A 26,256-nucleotide genomic window follows, 5' to 3' on the forward strand; every position below is an offset into this window, starting at 1 on the left:
AAGTTAATGTATTTACACTGGACACCTCATCCCAAATCTGTCCAAATCGATCTGATTACTGCTAATTAAATGATTTGCAGAACTGGTACATTTAGAAGATAAAGTACAACTGAAATATTTGTATAGAGAATACACTGGATATAGTCAGTGAACTGATCGGAGGCTAAATGAAAAATACATTTATCTTAATGCCAAATTACCCAATAGCCGTTGAAAACTTTCAGTCTGGTCCAAAGTGGGGGAACGACCAGTTTCCTGACATTTCCAGCCCTCGAGCCGAGCCGCTGATGAGGCTAACGCAACGTATTTAAAGGTTGGGGTCAGGAACACAGAGTAATATCCCTCAAGCAATGGATTTTAAAATGTGAGCTGCTCCAAACAAGAAGTCTCCTGCTGTTCTGCACCGGCTTTCCACTTGTCACCGTGTTTAACTGCGTGCAACTAAAGCTTGTGTGCTCACCAAACCAAACCCAGAAGAAGTAAATGGCTTCAAATAAGGCCTTTTTGTCGAACTGAATGACATTTCTAGGAGGGAGAAAGCCCACCTTAATTTCCCAAACCATGCTTACAAATGATGTCTTTAGATGTTCATGTTTTTAGGCGATATTATGTTCTGTAATCTATGGTTGTGAATTGTTTTTACATATTGTGTTGTGCAAAATAAAATTCCCTAGTAATAAAGGTTTTATTCAATAATGAAAGGAGTTCCTCGTCATGTTTCTTTAATTAGTTATTTAATTTATATAATAACTCGAATCACTATTAAGTGACAAACCAATAATTTAGCCTAACACTGTCTTACTTAAAGTGGACCTATCATGCTATATTTGAAACATATAGTGTAGGGCCATAACTATACAAAACATGTCTGTGAAGTTTTTTGCTTAAAATACCAAACAGATCACCCGTTGTAGCCATGCCTCATACTGCTCAAAGCCCTCTTTTGCAGCCCTGTTAGAAAAACGCGGATTTTGGGTCCTTAGCTTGAAAAAAAGAAAAGAAGAGGAGGCGGAGCTAATGCCTGATCAGAATTCTACCGGAGATAAAGTTAAATTCTGCTGTGATAAAACGCCATCCTGTTTAAACCACATCAAGGATGAAGCAGTATGGAGCTCAAATGCTTTTTCTCTTGTGGGTTTATCACAAGGTGAGTTCCTTTTTTTATTTCCTGCTTTTTAAACACAGTACAGGTTAGCTCTGAGTGTTAGCGAGGCTTGCTAATGTAAACAAAGACGAGATTACGTCCAAAACACGTCAGGCATTGTTTCTGATAGCAACTTGCTGTGGGTCCGCTGCCGATTTGACGTCATATCGGCAGCAAATCGGGATCAGCTCCGTTGTTTGTTTGTTTGTTTGTAGCCTTTATTTAACCAGGTGAAAGCCCCTTGAGATCAAAAGATCTCTTTTTCAAGGGTGACCTGCAGGACATTAGTTACACATGTAACATAAAAACAACAGAACAACAATAAGGATGACATACAACATAATGTACAGGGTACAGTTTACAAACTCTATTTACAGTGACAGGTACCATGAGTATCAAACAGCATGTCACCCAGCCGAGTTTTAAAATGATGCAGTTGTACCACCGTTTTTAGAGATTTGGGTACGGGGGAAAAGAGAAAGGGTTTTATTTTCTGACACTTGGTGAGTTCCCTGACGCACCGGGGACACATTCATGTATAAAAGACGTACAAAAGTGCATTTTGCATGATAGGTCCCCTTTAACATATTATTTCATGGTATGTCCTGGTTTTCATGGCCCTTTATGTTAACTAGAGGAGAGAGCTACTTAAAAAAAACTAAAGCAGGGAACTAACGAGCCACATATAGCTTCTTGCTGTTGTAATGTATTGTCTTCTGTTTTGCGATTGTAGTAATATGTTATTTATTATTTGCATGTACAGCACTTTGGCTCGACCAAAAATCGTTTTAAAATGTGCTATATAAATAAAACCTGATTTGATTTGAATTCATAACTGCACCAAGAGGTTCTCCTAAATGACTTTTATAAATCCCAAAGAAGTTGTGCACACATCATGAACACAGCATCACTAAATATGCAACACAAGTGCTCAAAGGAGAGTTGTGACCCATAACTCGGGGGAGAAACGGGATGATATCTGTCTCTGCGCTGCCTCTGATGTTTTGTCAGAGGCGGAAAAGTATGCGACTTATTCAAACTGTGGATTTGTTTCTTTTAAGGGGGACGGAAAAATGATTGATCTTTCCTCTGAGAGCAGATCCTTTTGTCAAGTATTTTTCTTGTCAGAATAAGACTTCTGCACTGCTGTTGGATGTCAAGGGCGATGAGCCAGAGCACCTGGGGGGGGGGGGGGGGGGGGTGAAGGCCAGGGAAAATACATGGCGTGGAAATGGCGACGAGATGCCGTGATAGATGCCCTGTCATCTCCGTGCCGCACCCGATGACACATGTTCAATCTCAGCCCGGCAGCACCTGTTGATGGGCGGGATGAGATTTCATGCCACTGTGGAGCCGAGTATGTGCATGTGAGCGAGTGAAAGGGAGCTGTTAGATATAGACTGAAGCAAAGAAAAGTGACAGGGAGAAAGAGAGATCTAAGAAAGAGGAACAAACTAGACAGAAAACCACATCCCAACATCCATGAGAGGTGCATGTGGAAGCTTCACTTGGTATTCTTCAGCATGGCTTATTCAAAATCGCTTCCATAATTTTGGAGACAACAACAAATTGCCTGAGCCAATGACAGCTTGAAGGACAAGCAGACACAAAAGTCTGATTTTTTCTGTTAGTCTTCACACATCTTGTGACAAAGCAATCAGTTGGTATTGGTATGTGTGTGGTGTTAATCTTAGAAGAACATGTGAAATAAAGTAAATCTGACATGAACACCACTCCAGTATTCAGCATGAAGAGCGGCAATGTAAATGTGGTCCGAAGATCAATAGAGAAACAGTACAAGGCCAGAGAAATAACACAAGAGAGGAACAGAGATAAAGGATGTTCTCTTTTTCCTAATGAACTGTGAAACTGACACGTCAAGCTACATTTATTTATCAAAAATATAGTATACAACAAGAGTCTGCAGCCATGACTACAATGGCAATACTACCATGTTGATGTTTATCAGACATGTTTATCTTGTTCTGCAATCTTATAGTTGCTTACCTGCACTAAACACTAAGTACAGCTGAGTATTTTGCAGGTATTTGGTCATTAATCAAAGTATTAGATGAACAGACAGAGATATTTTGAAGATATGACGATATATCTTAAAGGGACAATAGATCAGCGAAGTCATTATGATTCATGACAGAGAAATTCATCAACAAATCAATTCATTAATTTCATGGCAAGCCAACTTATAGCTTTGTGATATGTTCCAAAAAAGCCAAAAATGTGAACCTGATAGTGGCGCTACAGGAAGAGGACCACTAAAGTCATGAGGATCCAGAGGGGAAACCTAATGTCTGTCTTAGGCTTCACACAGCACTTAGCTCCAGGCTAAGGATAGCCCTGGGCTTAGAATATGACATTTGAAAAGCCCTTATCAAATATCATAGAATCCATTAAATACTAGATAGATATTTTAGTCCAGACTTAGGTTGACCGACTGAGAATAACAATCAGACAGACATTGCGATCCATAAGGCCGCACCATGGCTAAAGATGGCTGAACATGTAAGGCTTATTATATGTGCACGGTAGAAGTGCATGTGCCAGATATCGTTTGTAATTAGACGCATGTTGCAAATATTTCACGAAAGGAATACTAAATGAGCTGGAGTGTAAAAGTATATACAATAATAAAATGTGTTAGTGTTTAAAAATGCAGCGTCTTTATGGTACAACTGCCCTTCTGACATCACTATGTAACACCCGCACTTCTATTGGCTAGCACTCCAACACATTGTACGTGATAGGCTAAGGGGCGGGACATCTCTAATGGCGCGTTTCCACTGCAGGCCTCGCTCGGCCTCGCTCGGTTTGGTTAGGCCTTATTAGGCCCGGCTCACTTTAATGCTGCGCTTCCATTACAGTTTAGGAACTGGGGCAGTTACTATAGTAACGCAGTGTAGGCGGAGCCGTGACGTCATCTTCAATGAGAGCCACAGAAAAACAACACAGCCGTTAGCTCTTAGCACTCAGAGCTCACAGCTCTTCATATCTGTTCAGAAACTAGACAAAAGTTAAACAAGTACAAACCACAGACTGCCTGTGTCATGGAGAATACAGTTGCTGGTTTATTTATGTCTGTAGGCCGTTGTTGTGAGTGGACGGTCGGAGCATATATAACGTTAGCTTAGCCAAGCTACATTTAGAAAACACGCATTTTAAAAGGGTTTTTCGCCTGCCATCTGTCTGCAGACTTGTCAAAGCATTAATTCATGGTTTTTACTAACCGGTATCAGTATGTTGTTACTTCGGCATCATTTTGAAACGTGTATTACAATTAAATCACGGTCAAATATGTTCATCTTGTTGTAGTTGTAGCCCCCTTGCCAGCGATTCTCTCTCTAGTTTAGCATACTCAGCCCGACTCAGCCTGATTGTTCCTGGCCCTAGAACCACGATTTAGTCGGGCCAGAAAAAAGGTGAAAAAGTAGCCCCGGGCCAAAACTAGGCCAAGTGGAAACGCAACCAAAAACGGGCCCCGCACGGCTCGGCACGCTTAAAGCGAGCTACCCGCTGCAGTGGAAACGCGCCATAAGTGGTTGACCAATCACAACAGACTGGGCTCTGGTTTCAGACAGAAGGTGAAAAGAGGTGCTGAGAAAAGCATGAGCTTATTGAACATTAAAGTATGGAGACATGTCCCAGTAGAGACACTACATACTGATATGAACCTGAAAATGACCCTAACAGAGGCTATTTAATTACATCATATCTACCTGCTCGTCCCTGAACGCTTCTTTAATCGAGCTCCAACCTTCCACCTCAACCTCTCTCTCCAATTAAGCCACCTGCTTTCATACCTGCACAATCTTTATGGATTTTGGTAAACTACAGAAGACCCCTTCACCCTCATTCATCACAACCATTCACCATCCACAGCTGGCATGAGTCGGCTGAAAGCTGCCGCTAACAAGGTCAGTAACAGGCCACAAAGAAAACCAACATTCATTTGCTGTAGATCTCATCTAAACGTGGCATATAACGTGCGGCAGTAGGAGAAGATAGTTGGACATAATCATTTAAGCTTATTTTGGTTAACCTAGACTAAAGGCCGATGCTTCAGTTTAAGAAACCCACTGGCCAAAGTGCACCCGTCAGCTTCAGGACGGAGAGACTGTCAGGAGTCAGACTGTCCTCTGGATCATGAGAAAGGATGTTGTGTTTATCATGTTGGCTTCTTACATTAGCCTTGAGTCAACGATCAAAACATTAGTCTAGTGCGTGCAAGCGTCTAGACCAGTGGTTCTCAAATGGGGGTACGCGGACCCCTAGGGGTATGTTGGAGTACTGCAGGGGGTACGTGAGATTTATTTTATGTTAATGGAAAAAAAGGTTTGAGCAGTCTGGGTTTTATATTAACAGAGTTACACATATTTCAAAACAAATTGTTTTTGCGCTGATCAGGGGGTCAGCGCAAAAAGGGGGGTACATGATTGAAAAAAGTTTGAGAATCAATGCTCTAGACTGTGTGTCACGTTTGAACTGTGTATTTGTTCTTATAGAAACTGTTAATGTCTTTATCGAAGGCAACAGGTGTTTTTCTTTATAAAAAGCAGGCAAGAAAAAAATACCTTTAAAGAAAAAGAGGAATGTTTATGTGTCCTTTGACGACTGATTTTAATATTCTCAGGGCTGGGTGAAGCTGTGGTCAGGTGGCAATGATTGAAAGGCGCAGCTGCAGGAGACATTTTATAATAAATGAAGACCGTAGATTTTATTTCATTCATTTGATCTTCAATTGGACTGGACGGAATAAAACCGCAAATATGAAAGGGAAACTAGGGAGCAACACTGCTTTACACTTGTAGTCAATCAAATTTTAACTAAATTACAAATTGATTTGGCAGAAAAATGACAGTTTATATTATGCACTGATTTTACAGTACATTTGAAAATGCCTTCATTCTTTATTGAACCACGTACAGACATGAGCCTCTCGGTTTAGATGCACCTTTTCCAAACAGTGTCAAACATCCTGAACACGGACAAGGACTCAATTAAGATACAACCACAGCGTAACAGATCACACAGACTGACCTTGGAGGTGGTGTCCACGGTGGAGGAAGTGATGGCGGTGGACGCCTCGCTGACGGAGGTGCTGGACAGCAGCTCAACAGCCGGTTTGGACAATAAGGAAGCTCCCTGCGGCCTGAAAACAAACACAAACAACATGGGTCAATACACCAATATAAATCCAATATAGCTTGGCGATTTGAGGAGTTTATACTCAACTGTATTGTGTCTCACAATTTATCTTGAAGGGCAGGTGGCAGCTAAGGCTAAAATCGCTACCTGTAGGACGTGTGAATATATTTTGCCTATGTTTGGCTTAATTTGACAGCGTTTTGTTAAGAGAGCAAGAATAAGCGTGAGAGCAACTTGGCCTGGGAACTGTTAGATCGCCGGTTCAATTATATTATTATTCAAAAATATTTGACGTGCCACTGAGCAAGGCACTGCACTCCCACTCTGCTCCCCGGGTGCTGTATACAATCGCTGGGCACTGGTACAAACACTAAGATGGGTCAAGTCTTGTGGTGCGACATGTTATTATCATAATCAGGTGAAGTAACTGAGAATAAAGGAAAAAGGAGGTGAGGGTGGATGAGGTTTTCTGAAGTGCGACGAGGAACAATCTGGATAGAGAATGTTTCTGGAGGTCCTTGAGGCCAAGGACAAATCCTGGGAGAGTGTGTGTGTGTGTGTGTGTGTGTGTGTGTGTGTGTGTGTGTGTGTGTGTGTGTGTGTGTGTGTGTGTGTGTGTGTGTGTTGAAACCAGACAGTCCTCATCTGACACTGTTGCTGCTGAAGACACACACACACACACACCTTTGTAGCTGAATAAAATCTCTGTGTGTTCAAGATCTATTTTCCCTTCTTCCCTCAGGTTAGCGCAGACTTATTACCTTACATGACCGTTTCACAACAAGAAGCTGATGAATAGACCTACAAAACACACTCACAGCAGAAACGTAAAAAGTGTAGAAGCAGCAGACTGTGTTATGTAACTGTGCACTTCAAGGAGATCAATCATAACCCATCCTTAATCCCAATGCATACTAGATAATACAGTCACTAAGTTTGGGGAATTATTCAGAGGATTTGTGTTTTTAAATATTTGTAATGGATGTACTCTGAATGATGTGTTTTGGAACAGAGATGAATAAGCCTTTTATGCCTGGAAGGGAAAGAAACTGAAAATATGAAGATTAAGAGGAAGGGTTGTTAAGAGTCTGTGCTCTAACTAAAAACAAGACGGTGACTTATTTAGTTCAATACATTAGCAGGAATAACCTTAAATGCCCCTCTGAACAGCCCTTTAGAAAGGCAGCAGCTACTATTTCAAGGTCTCTTTCTTTAATAGATTTCACTCAGACAACTCACGTTTGAAAAGTTTATTAACAGCAGCACATAGTTTGAGTTTGCCGTCAAGCTCCGCCTCGTAAATCCCCGCAAATATAATAATTTGACATAGAATATTGATGCTTTGCTCCATTTCCAATTGGCTGGTAAAACAATATTAGGAGCTGGTACATTTTGAGATGTAATGCTTTATTATGAATCCAACAATCCAGATCGTATTTATTCTTGTTGTCATTGATGGGCGAACAATTCTCAAACTTTGTAGTGCATAATGACTTAAGTATTGTGTTTTTGAACCAACTGAAGACTATGTAGGCTTGACAATTCAAAAGAAAGCAGCCGTAAGTAGGTATTTTGTTTGTTTGTGTAATACACTTTTTCAGTCAAGCTTCTTTTTGCAACATTAAAAGAGTAAAAGTCTAGACTCCAGAACAAACAGAGCTTCATATCTACTTCATCTATGATAAAAGGTCTGTGAATGAGTCACAGCACAAAACAATTCATTCAGGGATCAATACGGACGGAGTGATCTCTCACTGACATCAAGACTCCTCTGGAAACAGTACAAAGGTATAATGAGTCATCCGTACTATAGAGAGCCATGGAAACACAGACAGGTTTTAAATCTTTCTGTGGATTAATCTTAGACTGCTTCTCCACAGGTGCTTCCCATAGTGCTATCTAAAGTACATAGCCTTTAAAGGGGCCCTATTATGCTCATTTTCAGGTTACATGGTCTTTATTGTTATCGTTTATCCTCTTTTCACCCTCTGTCTGAAACCAGAGCCCAGTCTGCTCTGATTGGTCAATCGCTTAGAGATGTCCCGCCCCTTACTCTATCACGTACAATGTGTTGGAGTGCTTGCCAATAGAAGCTGGGGTGTAACATGTGATGTCATTATGTTACGGAAGTGAACAATGGAGTCCAGGTGTTCCAGACACGTCCAGCTGGGAAGAGACCAAGGGGTAGACCTAGGACCAGGTGGAGGGATTATATCTCTTCGCTGGCCTGGGAGCGCCTTGGGATCCCCCAGTCAGAGCTGGTTGATGTGGCCAGGGAAAAGAAAGTTTAGGGCTCTCTGCTGGAACTGCTAACCCCGAGACCCGACCACGGATAAGCGGGAGAAGATGGATGGATGGATATATATATAAAATAATGTTTTATATTACATTATTGCCTCTGCATTGGATTATTATCGGATAGGGTAATAACTTCATAATTAACTACGTCTGAGAGCAGAAGTCGGGGACATCATTTCAAATAATTGCAAGTCTCTTCAGTGCGCATGTCACAAAATTAGATGCATTGTGGGACATGTAGTTTATGGACATCGTGCTTCTGTAAAATGGCATGAAACCGTATAATAAACGTATCGTATTTTTTGCAAGCTCTTGCGGGCCAAATAAAATGAAGTCGGGGCTGGATTTGGCCCCCGGGCCTTGAGTTTGACACCCCTGCTTTAGAGGGTCTAAGTAAAGATGAATGAAAAACATGTTGCACTGATGGCAGTTTACAAAATAATAAATCTAAATGTGGACTTTTAATAAATATATTACTATAAACACAAATCCCAACACAGAGGGCCTGTCTGCTCGCTGTGTGTCTCTTTGTGTCTCTGTGTGTCTCTTTGTCTCTCTGGTTGTTGTGTCTCTGTGTGTCTCTTTGTGTCTGTGTGTCTTTGCAGATGACAGCCTGTTGTTGCCTCTCTCTTGCCGCGGTGAGACGTTCCACGCTGGATGTTTTATTGTCAGCGGGCCGACACGAGGCGGAGTGTGTGGGTAAATCTGTCTGATTGGGTTCAGAAGGGAAAACACTGAGCGACACTTTCTTCCATCCAAGAATCCAACCTAATTACCTTACACACACACACACATTTTCACTTGTTAGACGCTTTTATACACACACACACACACACAATTTATTAATGCACTTGGTCCAAATCAAATCATCAGCAGAGGTTACGATGACCTCTAGTATAGGTAAAGACTAAAAAACACTGGATCCAGATTACCCATAATGCAACTCATTAGCATATTTCATTACACCACCTTCACACCCCAGGTGTGTGTATTTAAAGAATGGCCTATAATAGAAAAGGACAGTTTGTACCTTCAGTTTTGACAGTTATATTTTAATCTGAGTCTTGCGAGTCCTTTACTTTATTAAAGTGACATAATAAACCACTTTAATAAAAGTGTTATTACGTTCCCTATTATACAGCATTTTGACACATCTAACCCCTGACTCTAATCAGGCAATCACTGCAGAGAAATTAACACATTTACCCAGAATGCACTGGGCTATTGTTTCACCCCAAACCCAAAACATGTTTTCTTTGAAGTGCCTTCAAACGTTAGAGGCTTAAATAATAAAAAGCCTCATACTCAAAGCTCATCATTAAAAAAAAATACACGTAGAAACATGGGACCAAATATCACAAATGACGGCTCAACCAAAAAGACAACTCTCTTAAAAATCTTTAAAGGAGGCACTTTTGTGCTTTTTGGGGTTTTCCCTCTTCTGTAGTGATCGAAAGGTTTGTGTGCATGTGAATGGTTTGCAAAGGCTCAAATCCCAAAGTCTCCTCCAGAGGGAGTTTCTCTCCCACACACTCCCCCCTGTGACATCACTATGTAACACTTCTATTGGCTAGCGCTCCAACACTAAATTGGACTTCACATCAAAGGACATCCATAAAAATCGAACTTAGATGCCTCAAAAGCATCAGGACCGGATGGCATCTATCCCAGGATTCTCAAAGAACTGTGTGACGAACTAGATGAACCCTTACTTACTTTATTTAAAAAATCGTTTGATGGGACATCTCTAAGTGGTTGACCAATCACAACAGAGCCGGCCAGCTAACCAATCAGAGCAGACTGGGCTCTGGTTTCAGACAGAGGGTGAAAAGAGGTGCTGCATCACAGGCAGTATGAGAAAAATAAAGAGCTTTTTGAACATTAAAGCATGGAGACATGTAGAGACACTACATACTGATATGAACCACGAGAAGAGCATATTAGGGCCCCTTTAAGTAAATGCAAATATGTAATTTTCTTTCGAGCCTTGCTGAAAATATACATTGTTGTTCCTCAACTCTGAAGTAAAGAAATGACTGTGGAGAAGGACATAAAGGAGGTGAATAAAACTCAAGGACCAACACTCAAGTCGGGAACTCAAAAACCTGTGAGCGCATAAAAGGAACTCAGATCTAAAGATAACTACATGTATATCTCATTCAGTAAAATTGGCCATGAATCTAAAGTAAAACTACAGAAAGCAGGATAGTCTTTGGCAGCTCATAGGAACGTTCTTCGCCTCCTCCTGTTGTGTGTGTGGGAGGAAAATGTGGCCATGTTGAGAATAAGAAAGGCCACAAAGGAGATGTAATCACACAGGATCATTCTGACAATTCACCACAATACTTTATCTGCATTTTAATGATACCTCTCACAAGACAACATGAAAAAGTAACTTCAAAACTTGAGAAACTCCCACCATTACAGCTTCACACAAACACACATACAGTCGCAGCCCACACAACGCACACAGCTGACATTTAAATACAGCTTCAACAGCGCATAACAAAACAATCAGAAACTTTAAATTAACTCAGAGAAAAACACTCGGAGGAGATCGTTATTTCAGCACTGACACGTCGTTGAGGCAAATATCGCCTTTTAAAAAATAAAAAAAAAGTTTCTTATAAAGATATTCTTGAGGACTGTATGTCCCCATTTCAAAAGGAATATGACTTGCATTAAGGGTTCTCCACAAAAATCCAACCAATGCATCCGCCTTTTCTCCAACGTTTGTTTCCCTGACACTTTCTCTGTTAAAGGTCCCATGTCACGGCCATTTCTACGGATCATAATTCCATTGTTGAGGTCTACTAGAATACATTTACATTGTGCAATTTTCCAAACTCACATTGGTTTCTCATCCAGCATCTCTGTATAGTATGTGTATTCACTCTCTGTCCTAAACGGCTTGTTGGAGCTCATTTGAGTGTCACAAAGGGAAAGTTCAACATGCTGCCACTATTTCAATACAGAATCTCTGTCATAAATTCTAAGTATGCAGGGTTGTGTTTACAATGTTGGAAATACAGAAATGATTGGGATGGGATTGTAGCCTTTGCAGACTATTTAAATAAAGAGAAAGCCTATAAAACACATTAAGGGAAAATAAACTCCAAGTAGCATAAAAGTGCCTCTTTAAAAAATAAACTGGCATAATAAAAATAGTCGTTATAGCAGAACAGTTGCATTGTACCTCAGGTTAAACAGTACAATGGCATGTCAATAAGCAACACGCTTCATCTTTAGTTGTTGTTTTGTACTTTTGACAGAACTGCTAGTTTCCTCCTGCTTCTAGTCTTTATGCTGAGCTCGTTGAGATCCATACCTCCTCATCTCTAAGTGTATTTATTGTAAAGTCAATGTAAGATTATGAGAAAAGCAATAACATGAATCCACCGTTGATGTTGAGCAACACATTCCATCTACAACTGTATCCCCCGGATACGATTCCACACTGCTGCCATGGCAACAGTCAAACCAAAGCACTGCCATGCAGCCCCCCGGTGCAGCGCCATGTGTTCAGTCATCACATCGCTGGCATAGCTGCTCTTAAATCACCAGATCCCATATCAATGAGTAGAGCAAAGGGCTGGAAACACACAATATAAAAACAGGTGGAAAACAGGAAAAGAGAACAGAGAAGGATTACGGAAAAACATGATTACCAAAGAAAAAAGGTAGAGGAGGTGACAGCCAGGAATTTGGTTTACTTTAAAATGGGAAACCAAGCATGCCTGTTCTTTTCAAGCAAAACCAAGCTTCTTTATGACCTGAGGGTAAGAAAAGGTATTCCCTAGATTCCCCTAGATTGAGCATGTTGGAGGAACAGCTTGAATCGCCGCTTGAATTCAGAAAATGATATTCATTTGTTGTCAGGCTGTTTTTAATGCAATGATATCCAAAATCTAAGATGGTATATTGTGTTATATCACAATCAGAGGTATACTTTTTAACTGCCCGTCATTTTTGATGGACAGGATCGTAACATTTCCGTCAAAAAACATTCGTTTTTCCAGGACCCTGAAGCCGATGACAGGGAGAAGGAAAAGCTTGAGATGCAGATGGAGACTGAGACCCAGACAGCAGCAGGAAGTTATTCCATCTGCTGCCAAAATAAGAGCTGATAAGATACTCCTGCAGCTGTAAACTCCTGACACTTCAGACCCTTTAATCTCCGATAACCCCTGATGAGAGCAGGCCTCTGACGCTGGACGGCTGGACCACACACACACACACACACACACACACACAGCCTCGGTTTGTTGTCGCTGAACACAGATACACACTTTTATACCTTCCTGTCATATTTGTTTTGATCTACTTCTGCATTTCTCTCCACTTCACTCTTCTCCTGTAAAGCAAGAGTGCTTTCTCTGTCTCTCATTTACGTCCAGCTCTCCTTTTTCAACACAGATGTACCAGCTTACATTTTTCCTCGCTGTGACTGATGGACACGTCTTATTAGCAGCTGCGTAGGCGAGAAACTGTCCAAGCTGCTATGAACACACACACACACACACACACACACACACACACACACACACACACACACACACACACACACACACACACACACACACACACACACACACACACACACACACACACACACACACACACACACACACACACAGCACACACACACACACACACACACACACACACACACACCACACACACACACACACACACACACACCACACACACACACACACACACACACACACACACACACACACACACACACACACACACACACACACACACACACACACACACACACACACACACACCACACACACCACACACACCACACACACACCACACACACACACTAATATTGCTCTCAGATTGAGTTTCTACTCGGCCTCATGGCCTGTGAGCTGATGCCTTCATCAAATTGTTAGCTAAGAATCCAAATTAGTAAGGTTACCAACGCTGTCGTTAATGTAGTGGAGTAAAAAGTAAAGTATTTGCTTGAATAATATTAGCTAAACTTTAAGGATCCCAAATTGGTAAACTGCTTGAATAGGGAATTTTATTGGGAAACTATTTTACTTTAAAAAATTGTTTGATTGGGAAAAAAATTAAATTGGGTAATTGTTTAAAATTGGGAAACTGTTTAATGGCTTCTCAACTGTAGTAACGCATAAGTATAAAGTAGCATAACTTGAAAAGAGTCAAGGCAAGGAAACATAAAAATATATACTTAAGTCAAAACTTACTTCACTGGCTGGAGGTGACAGATATATGAGCTCCGGTATTACATTACATTACATTGCATTTAGCTGACGCTTTTATCCAAAGCGACTTACAATAAGTACATTCGACCAGGAAGACACAACCTTGAAGAAAACAGAATCATATAAGTACATCAGGTTTCATAGAGCCAAACATTTCAAGTGCTACTCAACTGGCTTTAGATAAGCCAGTCCTTTATTAGTATAAAAGTGCTTCGTTAATAGTTCTAACGCTCGAAGTGGAGTCGAAAGAGATGAGTTTTCAGTTTGCGCCGGAAGATGTGCAAGCTATCTGCCGTCCTGATGTCAATGGGGAGCTCATTCCACCATCTTGGAGCCAGGACAGCAAACCCACGTGTTTTCGCCGATGGGAACTTGGGTCCCCCTCGCAGCGAGGGCGCAACGAGTCGTTTGGCTGATGCAGAGCGGAGTGCACGCGCTGGGGTGTACGGTTTAACCATGTCCTGGATGTAGGAAGGGCCAGATCCATTCGCAGCATGGTAAGCAAGTACCAGTGTCTTGAAGTGGATTCTAGCAGTTACCGGAAGCCAGTGAAGGGAGCGGAGGAGCGGCGTGGTGTGGGAGAATTTAGAAAGGTTGAAGACCAGACGAGCCGCTGCATTCTGGATGAGCTGCAGAGGTCGGATGGCACATGCAGGTAGACCAGCCAGGAGGGAGTTGCAGTAGTCTAGGCGTGAGATGACGAGAGCCTGGACCAGAACCTGAGTCGCTTTCTGGGTCAGCTGGGGACGTATCTTCCTGATGTTGTAAAGCGTGTATCTGCAGCAACGGGTTGTAGCAGCGATGTTTGCAGTGAAGGACAGGTTGTTATCTAGGGTCACACCCAGATTCCTTGCAGTCTGAGTCGGGGAAACAACTGAGGTGCCGATGTTGATTGTTAGGTCAAGAGTGGGACAAAGACACAAAGTGTGTGTGTGTGTGTGTGTGTGTGTGTGTGTGTGTGTGTGTGTGTGTGTGTGTGTGTGTGTGTGTGTGTGGTGTGTGTGTGTGTGTGTGTGTGTGTGTGTGTGTGTGGTGTGTGTGTGTGTGTGTGTGTGTGTGTGTGTGTGTGTGTGTGTGTGTACCAGGATGGCAGTAATCTACAGGTGAGCTAGTATAAGGTATGACTGGGTTTGCAAGTGTCTGAATGTGAAGCTGAAAAAGAGCAGCTCTGTTGAGCCTCTGCATCCTTGGATGAATATAAAAGTTTACAAAAGAGCTTCGGCCTCAGTGAAATCCTCAGAGCTCCATGCCGGCTCACCGGAGCTTTAAATAGCAGCTTTAATGGGATGTTTTGGATGGCGCCTGGGGCAACCGCTCAAATGGTTTCTCCTGTTTCCTTCGCAGTGGTGCGATGGTAATTGTATAATTGGAGTTCACAGCTAAAAGAAGGCGCATGTTCACCAGCCGACTACATCAATTAATGATAATTACATAGTCTTTTAGTGTTGAAAGATACACTGTAATTAGATGAGAGGAAAATCATGAATATTTACATTGAAGCATGTACCGTGTAGTATTAACGATATCATTCAAACGATATGAATGTGGTGACCCAAGCAAGGAGGATCAGAACAGAAGAAGGTGAAGCACAATTAAAGTATTAGCTACAGCCTGATAGCAATAACAGATGAAAGGTCAACGGATTAAATGGTTATTGGCAGTGATGAGCTGCGATTAAAAAGTTCCAGCCTCAAGCAATATATTTTGCTCTAACTGAACTTATTAATGGCCCCCAATAAACCAAACCCTCCATGATAAAGATCTGTTTGTTAAAGAATATTTTCAGTTATTCCTTTATCTAAGCAGCCAAACAAGACCTCTAGTCTTCTTTACAGTACAGTTTAAAGTACTACTCGCTTCAAAGGTTTCTTATAAGATTTAGTTGTAGACATTACGGGAAACACACTTATTCGCTTTCTGAGAATAAAGATAATGAGAAAGGGAGTTAGTTAGTTTAGCAAAAACTGTAAACAAAAAAAAGGTTTAGGGCAACAAAAAAAATGGTGCAGCCCTATTGACAAAATTGAAAGAAAATCCTTACATTCAATTATACGAGAATGGTACAGACATGATGTCAGAGTGACTTTGAGCCAGGGATGCGGGAAGTCAGTCAGAGTTGGGGTGCGGTGTGCGGGTGTGTTAGGGGGTGGGGGGGGTGCTAGTGGAGCCTCGCAGTGGCGAAACTGTGGCGCGGAGCCACTGGACTTTGATTGACAGCTGCCAGGAAGCCCGGAGTTGCCAGGTTTGATGAGTGACAGCAGCAAGATTAGTTGGACGAGATTGATTGGTGAAGTTGTCCATAACATTTTTAATTTGATATAAAACAATATATTTTTGAGTGGGCTGTATCTGTCGAAATCTGCTAGCTACTGTCATGTTTCCTACAATAGGTACCCTCACCACCCTCTGTAAAGCCTTACGATTGAGGGCGGTGCAGCTGCCGTACCAGGCCGTGATGCAGCCAGTCAGGATCCTCTCTATGGTGCACCTGAGGACATGCAAATATGTGTGTTGTCTACTACAAAGACAACCAATGATCTTAAAACTAAATATATAAGTGAACTTTTTGGCGTTGCAGTTACAACTCTCCGCCAACAGATGGGGGTGCTGCAGCCCCCTCAGTCAATATTCACATGTGGTTTTAACCAGTCTTCCAAAGCCTTAAAGGTGGGGTAGGTAATTTTGGAGGAACCAGCTCGAGTGCGCAAGAATTTGAAAATACACAGCCGGAACAAATCTGCCACTTCCTCACAGAGCCCTTCCTCCAACACACACGAACGCGCACATGACCAATGAGGGCACGAGATAAGTTTGTGCACAGATGGAAGGCTGACAGGCAGGTAGGCCATCCAGTTACTTTAGCCGGCTCAGATGATTGGTCGTGCTTTTTACAGCGCCACGGCTTCCACAGATGACATTTTATTATGGATTTTTTGTCAAAGCACTTCAGATATTCATTGCTATCGGGATGTTAACCCTCTGGAGTCGGTGGACGCGCCAAGTGCACATTTATTTACGTATTTAATCATAGATTTTCGCTTGTAAGGAGTAGAAATATGATTCAGATATCTGCAGAATCGTTAGAATCGTAGCTTTTCAAGAGTATCTCCTGTGAGACTATACCCAGGGCACAGCAGCCAATATTGCCGCTCAAAGCAGCTTGATTACACTGTGATTGGTGGATTTGTGTGTCAGTCAAGGACATCTCGGCCGGCCGGCAGCCATGTCGGTCTGAAATGACCAATGGACACTCGAGAAATCTAAGGACCTACCCACCAATAAAAAAAACATATAACAGGTGTCTCCCATCAGTTTCAGTCTTTTAGTCTGTGAAGAAGATAGAGAAAATGGCTCGAAGGAACTTTACCGTTGCGGACGCGCTGGATTTTATTTTCGCGAGCGGCAGTGAAGAAGATGGCTCATCAGAACCTGAAGGCTTCGACTCTTCTGAAGAAGAAGAATACAGGGACAGCAGGGATTCATTTGAGGATGGGTAAGTGTAAATATAACTTGTAGTGCATTTGCCATTTTGTGAGGAGTACCGCGAAAATGAACAATGGATTTATCAACCTTTTTATTTTCCCCTCATTTTCTCGGGACAAAATAGACTCTTGATTAGTAAACGTTTACTCTGTGTAAATGTTATTTATGTGTAAACGTTATTTTGGCATGTATAAGTAAGGTTACATGTGTAGATGAATAAAAATAATCCTTTATTCGTCCCACAACGGAGACATTTATAGACATGTATTTTATTTTACCATACTGTTCTGTACAGATGAGACTGTCATATACTTATTTACATGTGCATTTGCCATTTTGTGGGGAGGAGCACGAAAATGAACAATAGATTCATCAGCCATTTATTTTTTTCGCCATGAATTTTATCTTTGGACAAAATAGACTCACAAAATAGACTTAGTAAACGTTTACTCTGTGTAAACTTTATTTATGTGTAAACGTTATTTTGGTGTGTATAAGTAAGATTACATGTGTAGATGCATGAGATAATCCTTTATTTGTCCCACAACGGAGACATTTAATTTATTTATATGTGTGCCTGCCATTTGTGGGGAGTGCTATGTAGTAATGGGGAGTACAATACATAGGGGTGTGTGTGTGTGTGTGTGTGTGTGTGTGTGTGTGTGTGTGTGTGTGTTGAACTTCGTAATAATTATTGTCCCACAATTTTTATTTGTTTTACAGAGAGGTTTCACAGCTGCCTGGGCCCACAGATGACATTTATCCAGGAGCCTCCAGCTGTGCCTGCCACAATGTTGAGATCTACCATGGATCAAGGGCCTTCACCACTGCCATCCCCACCAAGGACTAGCGGACCAGCATCACGACAGCTGCCTCCATCTCTGCCTGCTACGAGGTCAAGATACACCTCAGCTCCACCACAGCCATCACCATCAACCCGGACAGCAAAGAGGTCTCGTAGAGCACACATACCTCCCACACAGCCACCAGCTGCCCATGCACCATCACCCCCACCTGCACAGCAGCCAGCTCCACTGTCTTGGAAGACAGGCGAAGACCCTGACACTGCTCCCCCTGTCTCCAGGTTTCAACCTGCTCGCACACCCGGGCCACAGCTCAGCTCAACAGTATCAAACAAACCCCTTGACCTGTTCAAGCTGTTCTTCAGTGCACTAACAGTACAGACACTCTGTACCAACACAAACAAGCGGGCTGCACAGGAGATGGGAAAGGGTAAAACCTACAAATGGACTGACTTGACTGTAGAGGATTTCTATAAATACATGGGGCTGCTTCAAAACATGGCCCTGCTGAAACTGGACAATGTATTGGACTACTGGAGGAAGGATCATTTTGTCAGTGTATAATGTAATAGTTGGTTGAAGGAAAAAAAGTTCTGATGTTCAATATTGTAAATAGTGAGATTTTGCAGTTATATTTATATACATTGTTGGTATTATAATAAATTGTGGGTTGAAAAAAAAAGTTCTAACGCTCAATTCTTTTTTTTTTTTTTTACACATCACATGAACCTTGTTATGTATTATGGAGTCATTATTCAGTCCTGATATATCTCAGTCCCTGCTGTGGTGAAAGTAGAACTCGAATTTATAAAATTTCATTTTAGACATGAATAACACATTTATATACAGTGTAATTCAAATATTTCACTACTTTTGTAATCCTAAGACTTTGGTAACCAAATCTAAAACACCAAAACAATTCGATCACATGAGTAAATTTGTGTTTTCACAAGAGTTTTGAAGATTTTCCGAAAATCGGATGTCAAATTTTAAGCTTTTGAACTACTTATCTCATCAAACAGTGCTCTAAGGTGAGTAATTTGCATATATAGCAATACTAGAGATTGTCCTGAACATATTGATATGTAACACATGGGTGCCATGTTAGAAGAAATGCATTTAAAAGGTGATTTAAGAAAACATCTAAAAATCGAGAAAATACCCTTAGACTCCAGAGGGTTAAGAGCATTCCATGGAATATAACAAGTGTATCTCGAGCCGGTTTCTCAAACGTACCTACCCCACCTTTAATGTCTTACCCTCAGCTGTGCGTCGCATAATCACAGCTAATGAAGTCCTGAAGTGTGCCGCTGCAATATTACACTGAGGCACAAAGTAATACAACTATTCTGCACATGCACTATAAAACACTTATTCCTTCTATCATGTTCTATCATTAGATGTGTGGTTATGAAAATAACCACACATCTACACACACCTAATGCTGAAGTGCCAGGTGTGTGTGTGTGTGTGTGTGTGTGTGGCTTTGGATAAAAGCATCTATCAAGTGAAAAGTGTGTGTGTGTGTGTGTGTGTGTCACTGAGGCATTATCATAGCAGCTTGGACAGTTTCTCGCCTACGCAGCTGCTAATAAGACGTGTCCATCAGTCACAGCGAGGAAAAATGTAACCTGGTACATCTGTGTTGAAAAAGGAGAGCTGGACGTAAATGAGAGACAGAGAAAGCACTCTTGCTTTACAGGAGAAGAGTGAAGTGGAGAGAAATGCAGAAGTAGATCAAAACAAATATGACAGGAAGGTATAAAAGTGTGTATCTGTGTTCAGCGACAACAAACCGAGGCTGCCAGAAAAGCACTTCCTACACACTTGTGATATAAATAAGGCTCACTGAGAGAGACTTGAAATGTTAAAAATAATATTAAACATATGCTTAGATTGCTGCTCTGGTAGCCAGACACATTGGGGGGTCTGCTACAAAATGAGTGCTTTAATATGAATAACATTTATGAAAATCTTTTGCCTAAAAAGACATTTTTTAAATCAAGATATTTAAAAAAGCATCTACAGTTTTCTACTTTTTATGTTTGTCTCGAGCACACGCTGCATTCATAATTCATAAGATCTCTGAAGTGACAGGTTCACATATTTTTTCTGACAAATTCAAATATATATACGTAAGAGAAGGACGGCAAAACAAGGATTCAAATAAAAAGATAAGAGTGAAAAGGGGGTACAGGTAAAAACAGAAGATGAAATGAGAGGAAAGGAAAAGCAGGAAAGAGACGGAGAGATCTGTGAGGGAAGAAGGAGAAGGCGAAATGACAGAAAACGCGGGACAGGGCGGGGACAAATTGAAATAGATAGAACAGGAAATGGAAAGGAATGAGACGGCAACAGAAACAGAACAAATGAACAGGAGGTGAGAATAGTTTGCAAGGAATGGAGAAAAATATTACTACATTTGAATGTGTTTCATCATTTGATTGGAGGGTAAAAAAAAGGCTTTACTAATTACCCCTCAATGAATTAATAAGATGTAGCATGAAACATGCCATCACACACATTATAGAAAACATTAGACTAATAATTAGGTTGAGATAAGAAAACCAGTATCAAACATTTCGAAAGAACCAAAATCTAAACTAAACTCGAATATAAGTCAGAGCATTTCAATGGTAGTGAACAGAGTATATACTGATGGCATTAAGTGTGCCCTCTATCACAGAGTATGCTTATGTATTATATTATATTAGTAAGGGCCGATGATCTGTTATTTGTTTTCCTTTCTGTATTTGTTATAATAATCGTGAATGAGTTGTTTTAACGATGTACTGAGTGTATGTTTTATAGGGAATGCTAAATGTCCATGCTTTGAAACCCCTTCAAGCGCTTTTGCTTATAAAACCCCTTCACTTCATAAAGAGGCAGAAGCTGCTATACGAGGTGCAACCTGTAAACACACACACACACACCATCAGGAGCATTTGGGATTAAGTATTTTGCTCAATGACACTTCAACATGTTGACTGCATGGGAATTCCCAGTTGAAGTACAACCATCCACCAACTGAGCCACCAAAAATAAAGCTTTAGAAACTCATGAACCAAACCTTCCAGAGACTCTTCCTCCCTCACCACATTCAAAAAATCACTCAAAACCCACCTGTTCAACACTGCATTCAACCACTGACCACCCCCCCCCCCCCAGGGGTAGACATTAAGGGTACAATTCCACTGGCCCGAATTGTATTATCACTGGCCCCACCATTGTAACCACTGACCCAAGAGCATTCGTCCAGAAAAATCGACTAATAATGAAGAAAATTAACACATTTGTTGCAGTAGTAATGTATGCACAAACTACATTACTACTTCAGGGTATATGCAGGGATCCTGAAGTCAAATGTAATTCCTTTTTAAGACCTTTTTTAAGACCCTTTCCATACATCTTAAGACCTCATCGCCACTTGGAGTTTTAACCGGTTACCTTGGCAACACACTTTACCTCACATTGACTATATACAGTATTGATTGTCCTACCTCCTTATCTTCCAACCATTTGGACGCAGACTTGCATTTCCCCATAACGATGTTGTTTAACAACCGGCGTAAACGGGCCTTCGCTCGCTATCAAGCAGTGAGCGTGCGATGTCCTGTTCAGATGACGTCCAATCCAACGGGATGCCATCAATAAACTACACAGAATCACACTACACACCTACGCAATGATTACATTCAGGCAGACTGTAGAATACAACCTCTTTGGACCATTTATATACTTATTGAAAACAAGCTACAGAATGTAATACCTTGGAAAATGCCGTTTAACACTTTTTAATAGCCTTCATTTTCTCTAAATAGATTTATCAACTTTTAATCATTGTTAAAAAATGTCTGCTATTATCATTATTATGAGTATTATTATTTGTATAATGTGCTTTCTGACTTCCTGTCATCAGGAGTTAGACATGTAATGGCATGTAATAGATTAGATTAGAACCTTCATTATCCTAAACTGCCGGGACATTTCCCTATAGCGAATATACCTTTATATTGTCTACTCTTCACTTACTTGTCAGCATAGGTCGGCATTGATGTACAGAGCCGCCAAAAGACCTTGTTTATATTGGCATCTTATTGATGTAAACTCCATCGATCAAGCTGGCTGAAACTTTCTCTTCCTCTTCTTCTCCTACTCCCTGTCACTCTCCTTTAACTCCTCCGGTGACTTTCTTTTATTTGAAGATTGTTTTTGCCAGGCGCTTGGCCGGTATTACAAAATATTTTAGCGAATGGTTAGGTGGCGAGAAAGTCTGTAGTGAAAAGTTTGCTTTTCACCCAACAACGACAACCGCGTTAATAAACGAAACAATTTAACAAAATTGCTTGTCAAAATACCAATACCACAGGACCATTTTTTTTTTTTCAAAAGCAATATTTTTAGTGGCCCGAGCGGGCAAGTGGAAAGTACGTCATGCTGGCCCGAGGGGTCTAAATAGTGCTTACGGGCCAGCGGGCCATTTATAATGTCGAGCCCTGTCCCTCTTTTCTGTTTTTTACAATCTCTTATTGTATTTGTTCTTCGTTTGTTTTATTCTCTGTCAAAGGGTCTTTGAGTTTTTAGAAAAGCGTGTCATGTATTATTATTATTAAATGTGAATCAGTGTTATTTGTATATTCTAAAATAAGCATACTCTTATTTGGGATGGGAAGATTCTCTCCACTGAAGGTCACGTTTTAATTTAAGTCGAGTTAGAAATGAACCTCAGGGCAGGGTCTTTAAAGATCTGCCAGCTGAAGCTCTGGAGGAGAACATCAAGCTTTCAACTCCAGGAGGTGGACTCACTGATCTCAGGTCCTTCAGCTTCACAGAGTCACACTTATGGAGCGGGGGGGTTCAGATCCAGACGTGAGGTGAAGTGAAAGTTGAAGGAGAGACTCACTTGAAAGCCTGACCCTCTTAAGTTAAGAGCTATTTTAAAAGTAAGTTCGCCAGCTGTGTGCACACATACCAGAAAACAACTGTTAGGGTTATTTATTAAGAGTCTCATTGACATTAATATGTTTAATGCCTAAGAGAAAATTATATATTCAAGTTCAAATGCTTAAGTGGCATAAGCACAGAAACAGAGAAGCTAACCAAATATCCTTCAGTATTAAAAACCTGTATCAATTAGTTTCCTCATCCTAGGGGCAAGGATTAATGTCGGATTAACAATGTTTAAGCACTTATTAAATGCTAAAAGTTTGTTCTTGGAGTTTCAAAGTTAATTTTAAAGGATTTCAATATGTTGAGGCGATCAAAAGGAAACTGTAACCCTGAGAAAGCCTGATTTGTGGTGGAGCCGATGAGTGAATTAACTAATGTTTTAATATGTACAAATTGTGAAATATGTTGTTCTGTATTTAATCTGCATGTCACAACTTTAAACCAGTCAGTGTTGCTGTTGGCTAACCAGGTCTAATGGTGGAATAAGTTAATTTAAGTGTTTTATCCTGTTTCATGCTCTGATTTTATACAATTTAGTTAAATGTTTATGTATGTCCATGTCGGATCCAAACTGTGTGCTTTTGTTTGAGTTTTTTTGTTAAATGTGTGCAAAAGTGTCTCTTGTGCATGTTGTTATATATCACATTGAAACTGAACAAATGGTATAAGATAGTCAAATTAAAAATGGCCATGTCGGAGAGAAGTTGAAAGATGACATATATTCAATTTATCAATATACATTTAGGGGCTGGATTTAAAACCAAAGATAAAAAGCGTCTTGCATGCCGGCTCGCAGTTTTTGTTGATTTGGGCATATTTCCTGGACAGGCTACTTTGTGCAGACAAAGTTCATAATAATTGTAATATTCCAGTTATAAACGACATGAATCAAAGATGTGTTGCTGTATTTTAGTGGTAAAAAATGCATTCATCATCATAATTATTCTATATATATAATTGACACAGTGCCTGTAAACCGGAGGAGAACGATAGCATTTCTCCTGCTACTTGAAAGAGGGGGGTCTGCAAAATTAGTTTATTTCCACTTCCTGCCCGGCGCTATGCAACGCCTCGCGAAAATAGACTTGCATCCTATTTTTAGCGGAGCCCAGCGCCTGGGACGCTTCTGAGCCGTAACGCGGCGCGTCTGGAGGAATAGCACCCATTGACTAGAGTGGCCGCGATTGCTGTGAACGCCGCGGCGCAGCCGTAACGCGCCACAGACGGACCCGGTGGATTTTAGTTTCCGTTAATCTGGTATAACACATTAATAGGTTCTTAAATATTAAGATCCCCTGAGACACAGGGTCGTGAAAAAAAAAGTAAAGTACCCGCCGGGACCTTGGGGCTTAACAGGTTAAAAAAAACACAATACATATTGCAGGGGAACAAAAAACCGCAATGTCAGTTTTTTTCAATATCATGCAGCCCTAATTTGCAACACCATTTAGAGCCTTGAAGTTACAAAGTATATTCAAGGCTCTAAATGTTAGAGCTCTGAATGGTAGGGTCATGTTGTTGTCATTTTTGGATCATAGACACATTTCCCCAGCGTTTTGACCCTTCCATTTCTACAGCCATGCAAGTCAAATATCGAACAAATCACCATGACTGCTGCAAAGGTATGAATTCAAGTGTGATGTTTGAGAGTTTAATGCTGGCCCCAGATGTATTCTGCAAGCTGACATTCAGATTCACCTCCTGAGGGCTTCGGCAGGTACATTTGACTTGCTAAAAGAGCTAGAATAAACAGAGCTGTATCCAGAAAGTGGACCGCAGAACTGAAAACATTGAAACACTTTCAACCATTTCCCTGCAATATGATTACTGTTATCTTCCACCAAAACTGATGCACAGTGCCAGGAGCAAGATGTTGTTTTTCATACAGGATTGACAAAGGCACACACACACTCAAATTCTAAATCCCTGTGCAAACCTTCCCGAATAGTGTTTTTTCTCTTGTTGATTTTGGATTGTTGTGGAGCTTTTGCTATGAAAGATTCATCAGTGCTGCATCACAAACCATTTTATTGTAACTGAGACCTTAGAGATTGCCTCCATTGTGGTGAAAGTCTGGTGTGGGTTTAGTCTCTGGCAGGAAAACCTTTCATACACAAAGCCTTTTGAGTGCAATGACCTCTAAACAGGCAGTGTGTTTGTTCCAGAGAGAACTGCACTCACCAGTGATAAACCTTCATTTAAATAAAACATTTTAATAATTTGGACTCGCAGTGAAAAACCTTCTGGTTAAAAAACAAATTGTCGTTATTATCTACCAACTGCACAGACATCGAAGGCTGCGGTAGCTGACAAGTGCAAACATGTCCCTGTTCCGGGGATAAAGTTGGCCATAACACACAAGGGCACAAAAACACACTCCAGTAAACACTTATTCACCTTCTTGTCAGGGACGGATGAGAAGATAACACAACTCAAATCCTGTGACGCTCAAGGCCTCGAGACAAAACCAGCTGATAAAATACAAAATACATGTTTGTATGTATGGCAAATGTGAGTTACTATTCCTCTGCTGGGAGTAATGACTTCCTGGAGTTTTCAAATCATCATGAGGTCTTTTATCCTGCTAACTGTAGTCTTTATGCTAAGCTAAGCTAACCAGCTGTTTATTTAACTGACAAACAAGTCAGTGGTATACATTTTCTCATCTTACTTTAAGAAAGAACGGGATGCAACAAGAAGTACATTCAGCAGCAACTCCACTTTTCAACACTTTTCAACTCCAATGGTCCAAACAGCAATGCAGATCAAGCTTTTACTGAGCGCTGCTATAACACCAGACAGTAAAAACACATTGGGTTTGCGGTCAAATAGTCCATTTAGCTTCGGAACCTTCCTAACGGAGTGAAATGACCCGGAAGTACGTCAGTGGCAGCCATGATAAGTGCCGTTCGAATTCTCTAGAGTAGTGGTTCTCAAATGGAGGTATGCGGACACCTAGGGGTACGTTGGAGTACTGCAGGGGGTACGTGAGATTTATTTTATGTTAATGAAAAAAACAAAACATAATTAATGCATTTCAACAAACTACTAATAGTAGATTAACTACTTTATTCAAAGGTTTACAGTAATTCTGGATAATAAAATGGGAAAAATAAACGGGGTGCTCTCTTTTCCTCTCCCTCTCCTGACAGCCCGTCAGTCTCGTGCAGCT

The 26,256-nt window shown here is 41.0% G+C and overlaps 1 protein-coding gene across 9 annotated transcripts in view; it reads right to left on the reverse strand.

Moving 5' to 3' along the window:
* The window catches only part of LOC117557461 (pleckstrin homology domain-containing family A member 7-like), a 166,548-nt gene that overhangs the window by 53,448 nt on the left and 86,844 nt on the right, over positions 1-26,256 (reverse strand). For all 9 annotated transcript variants that reach the window (XM_034233300.1, XM_034233298.1, XM_034233299.1 and 6 more), the window contains one exon: positions 6,197-6,308. In XM_034233300.1, coding sequence (XP_034089191.1) covers positions 6,197-6,308 — 112 coding nt within the window. The remainder of the gene's footprint in view (positions 1-6,196; positions 6,309-26,256) is intronic.

This window comes from Gymnodraco acuticeps, unplaced genomic scaffold (assembly GCF_902827175.1).
Source record: "Gymnodraco acuticeps unplaced genomic scaffold, fGymAcu1.1, whole genome shotgun sequence".
Lineage (NCBI taxonomy): Eukaryota > Metazoa > Chordata > Actinopteri > Perciformes > Bathydraconidae > Gymnodraco > Gymnodraco acuticeps.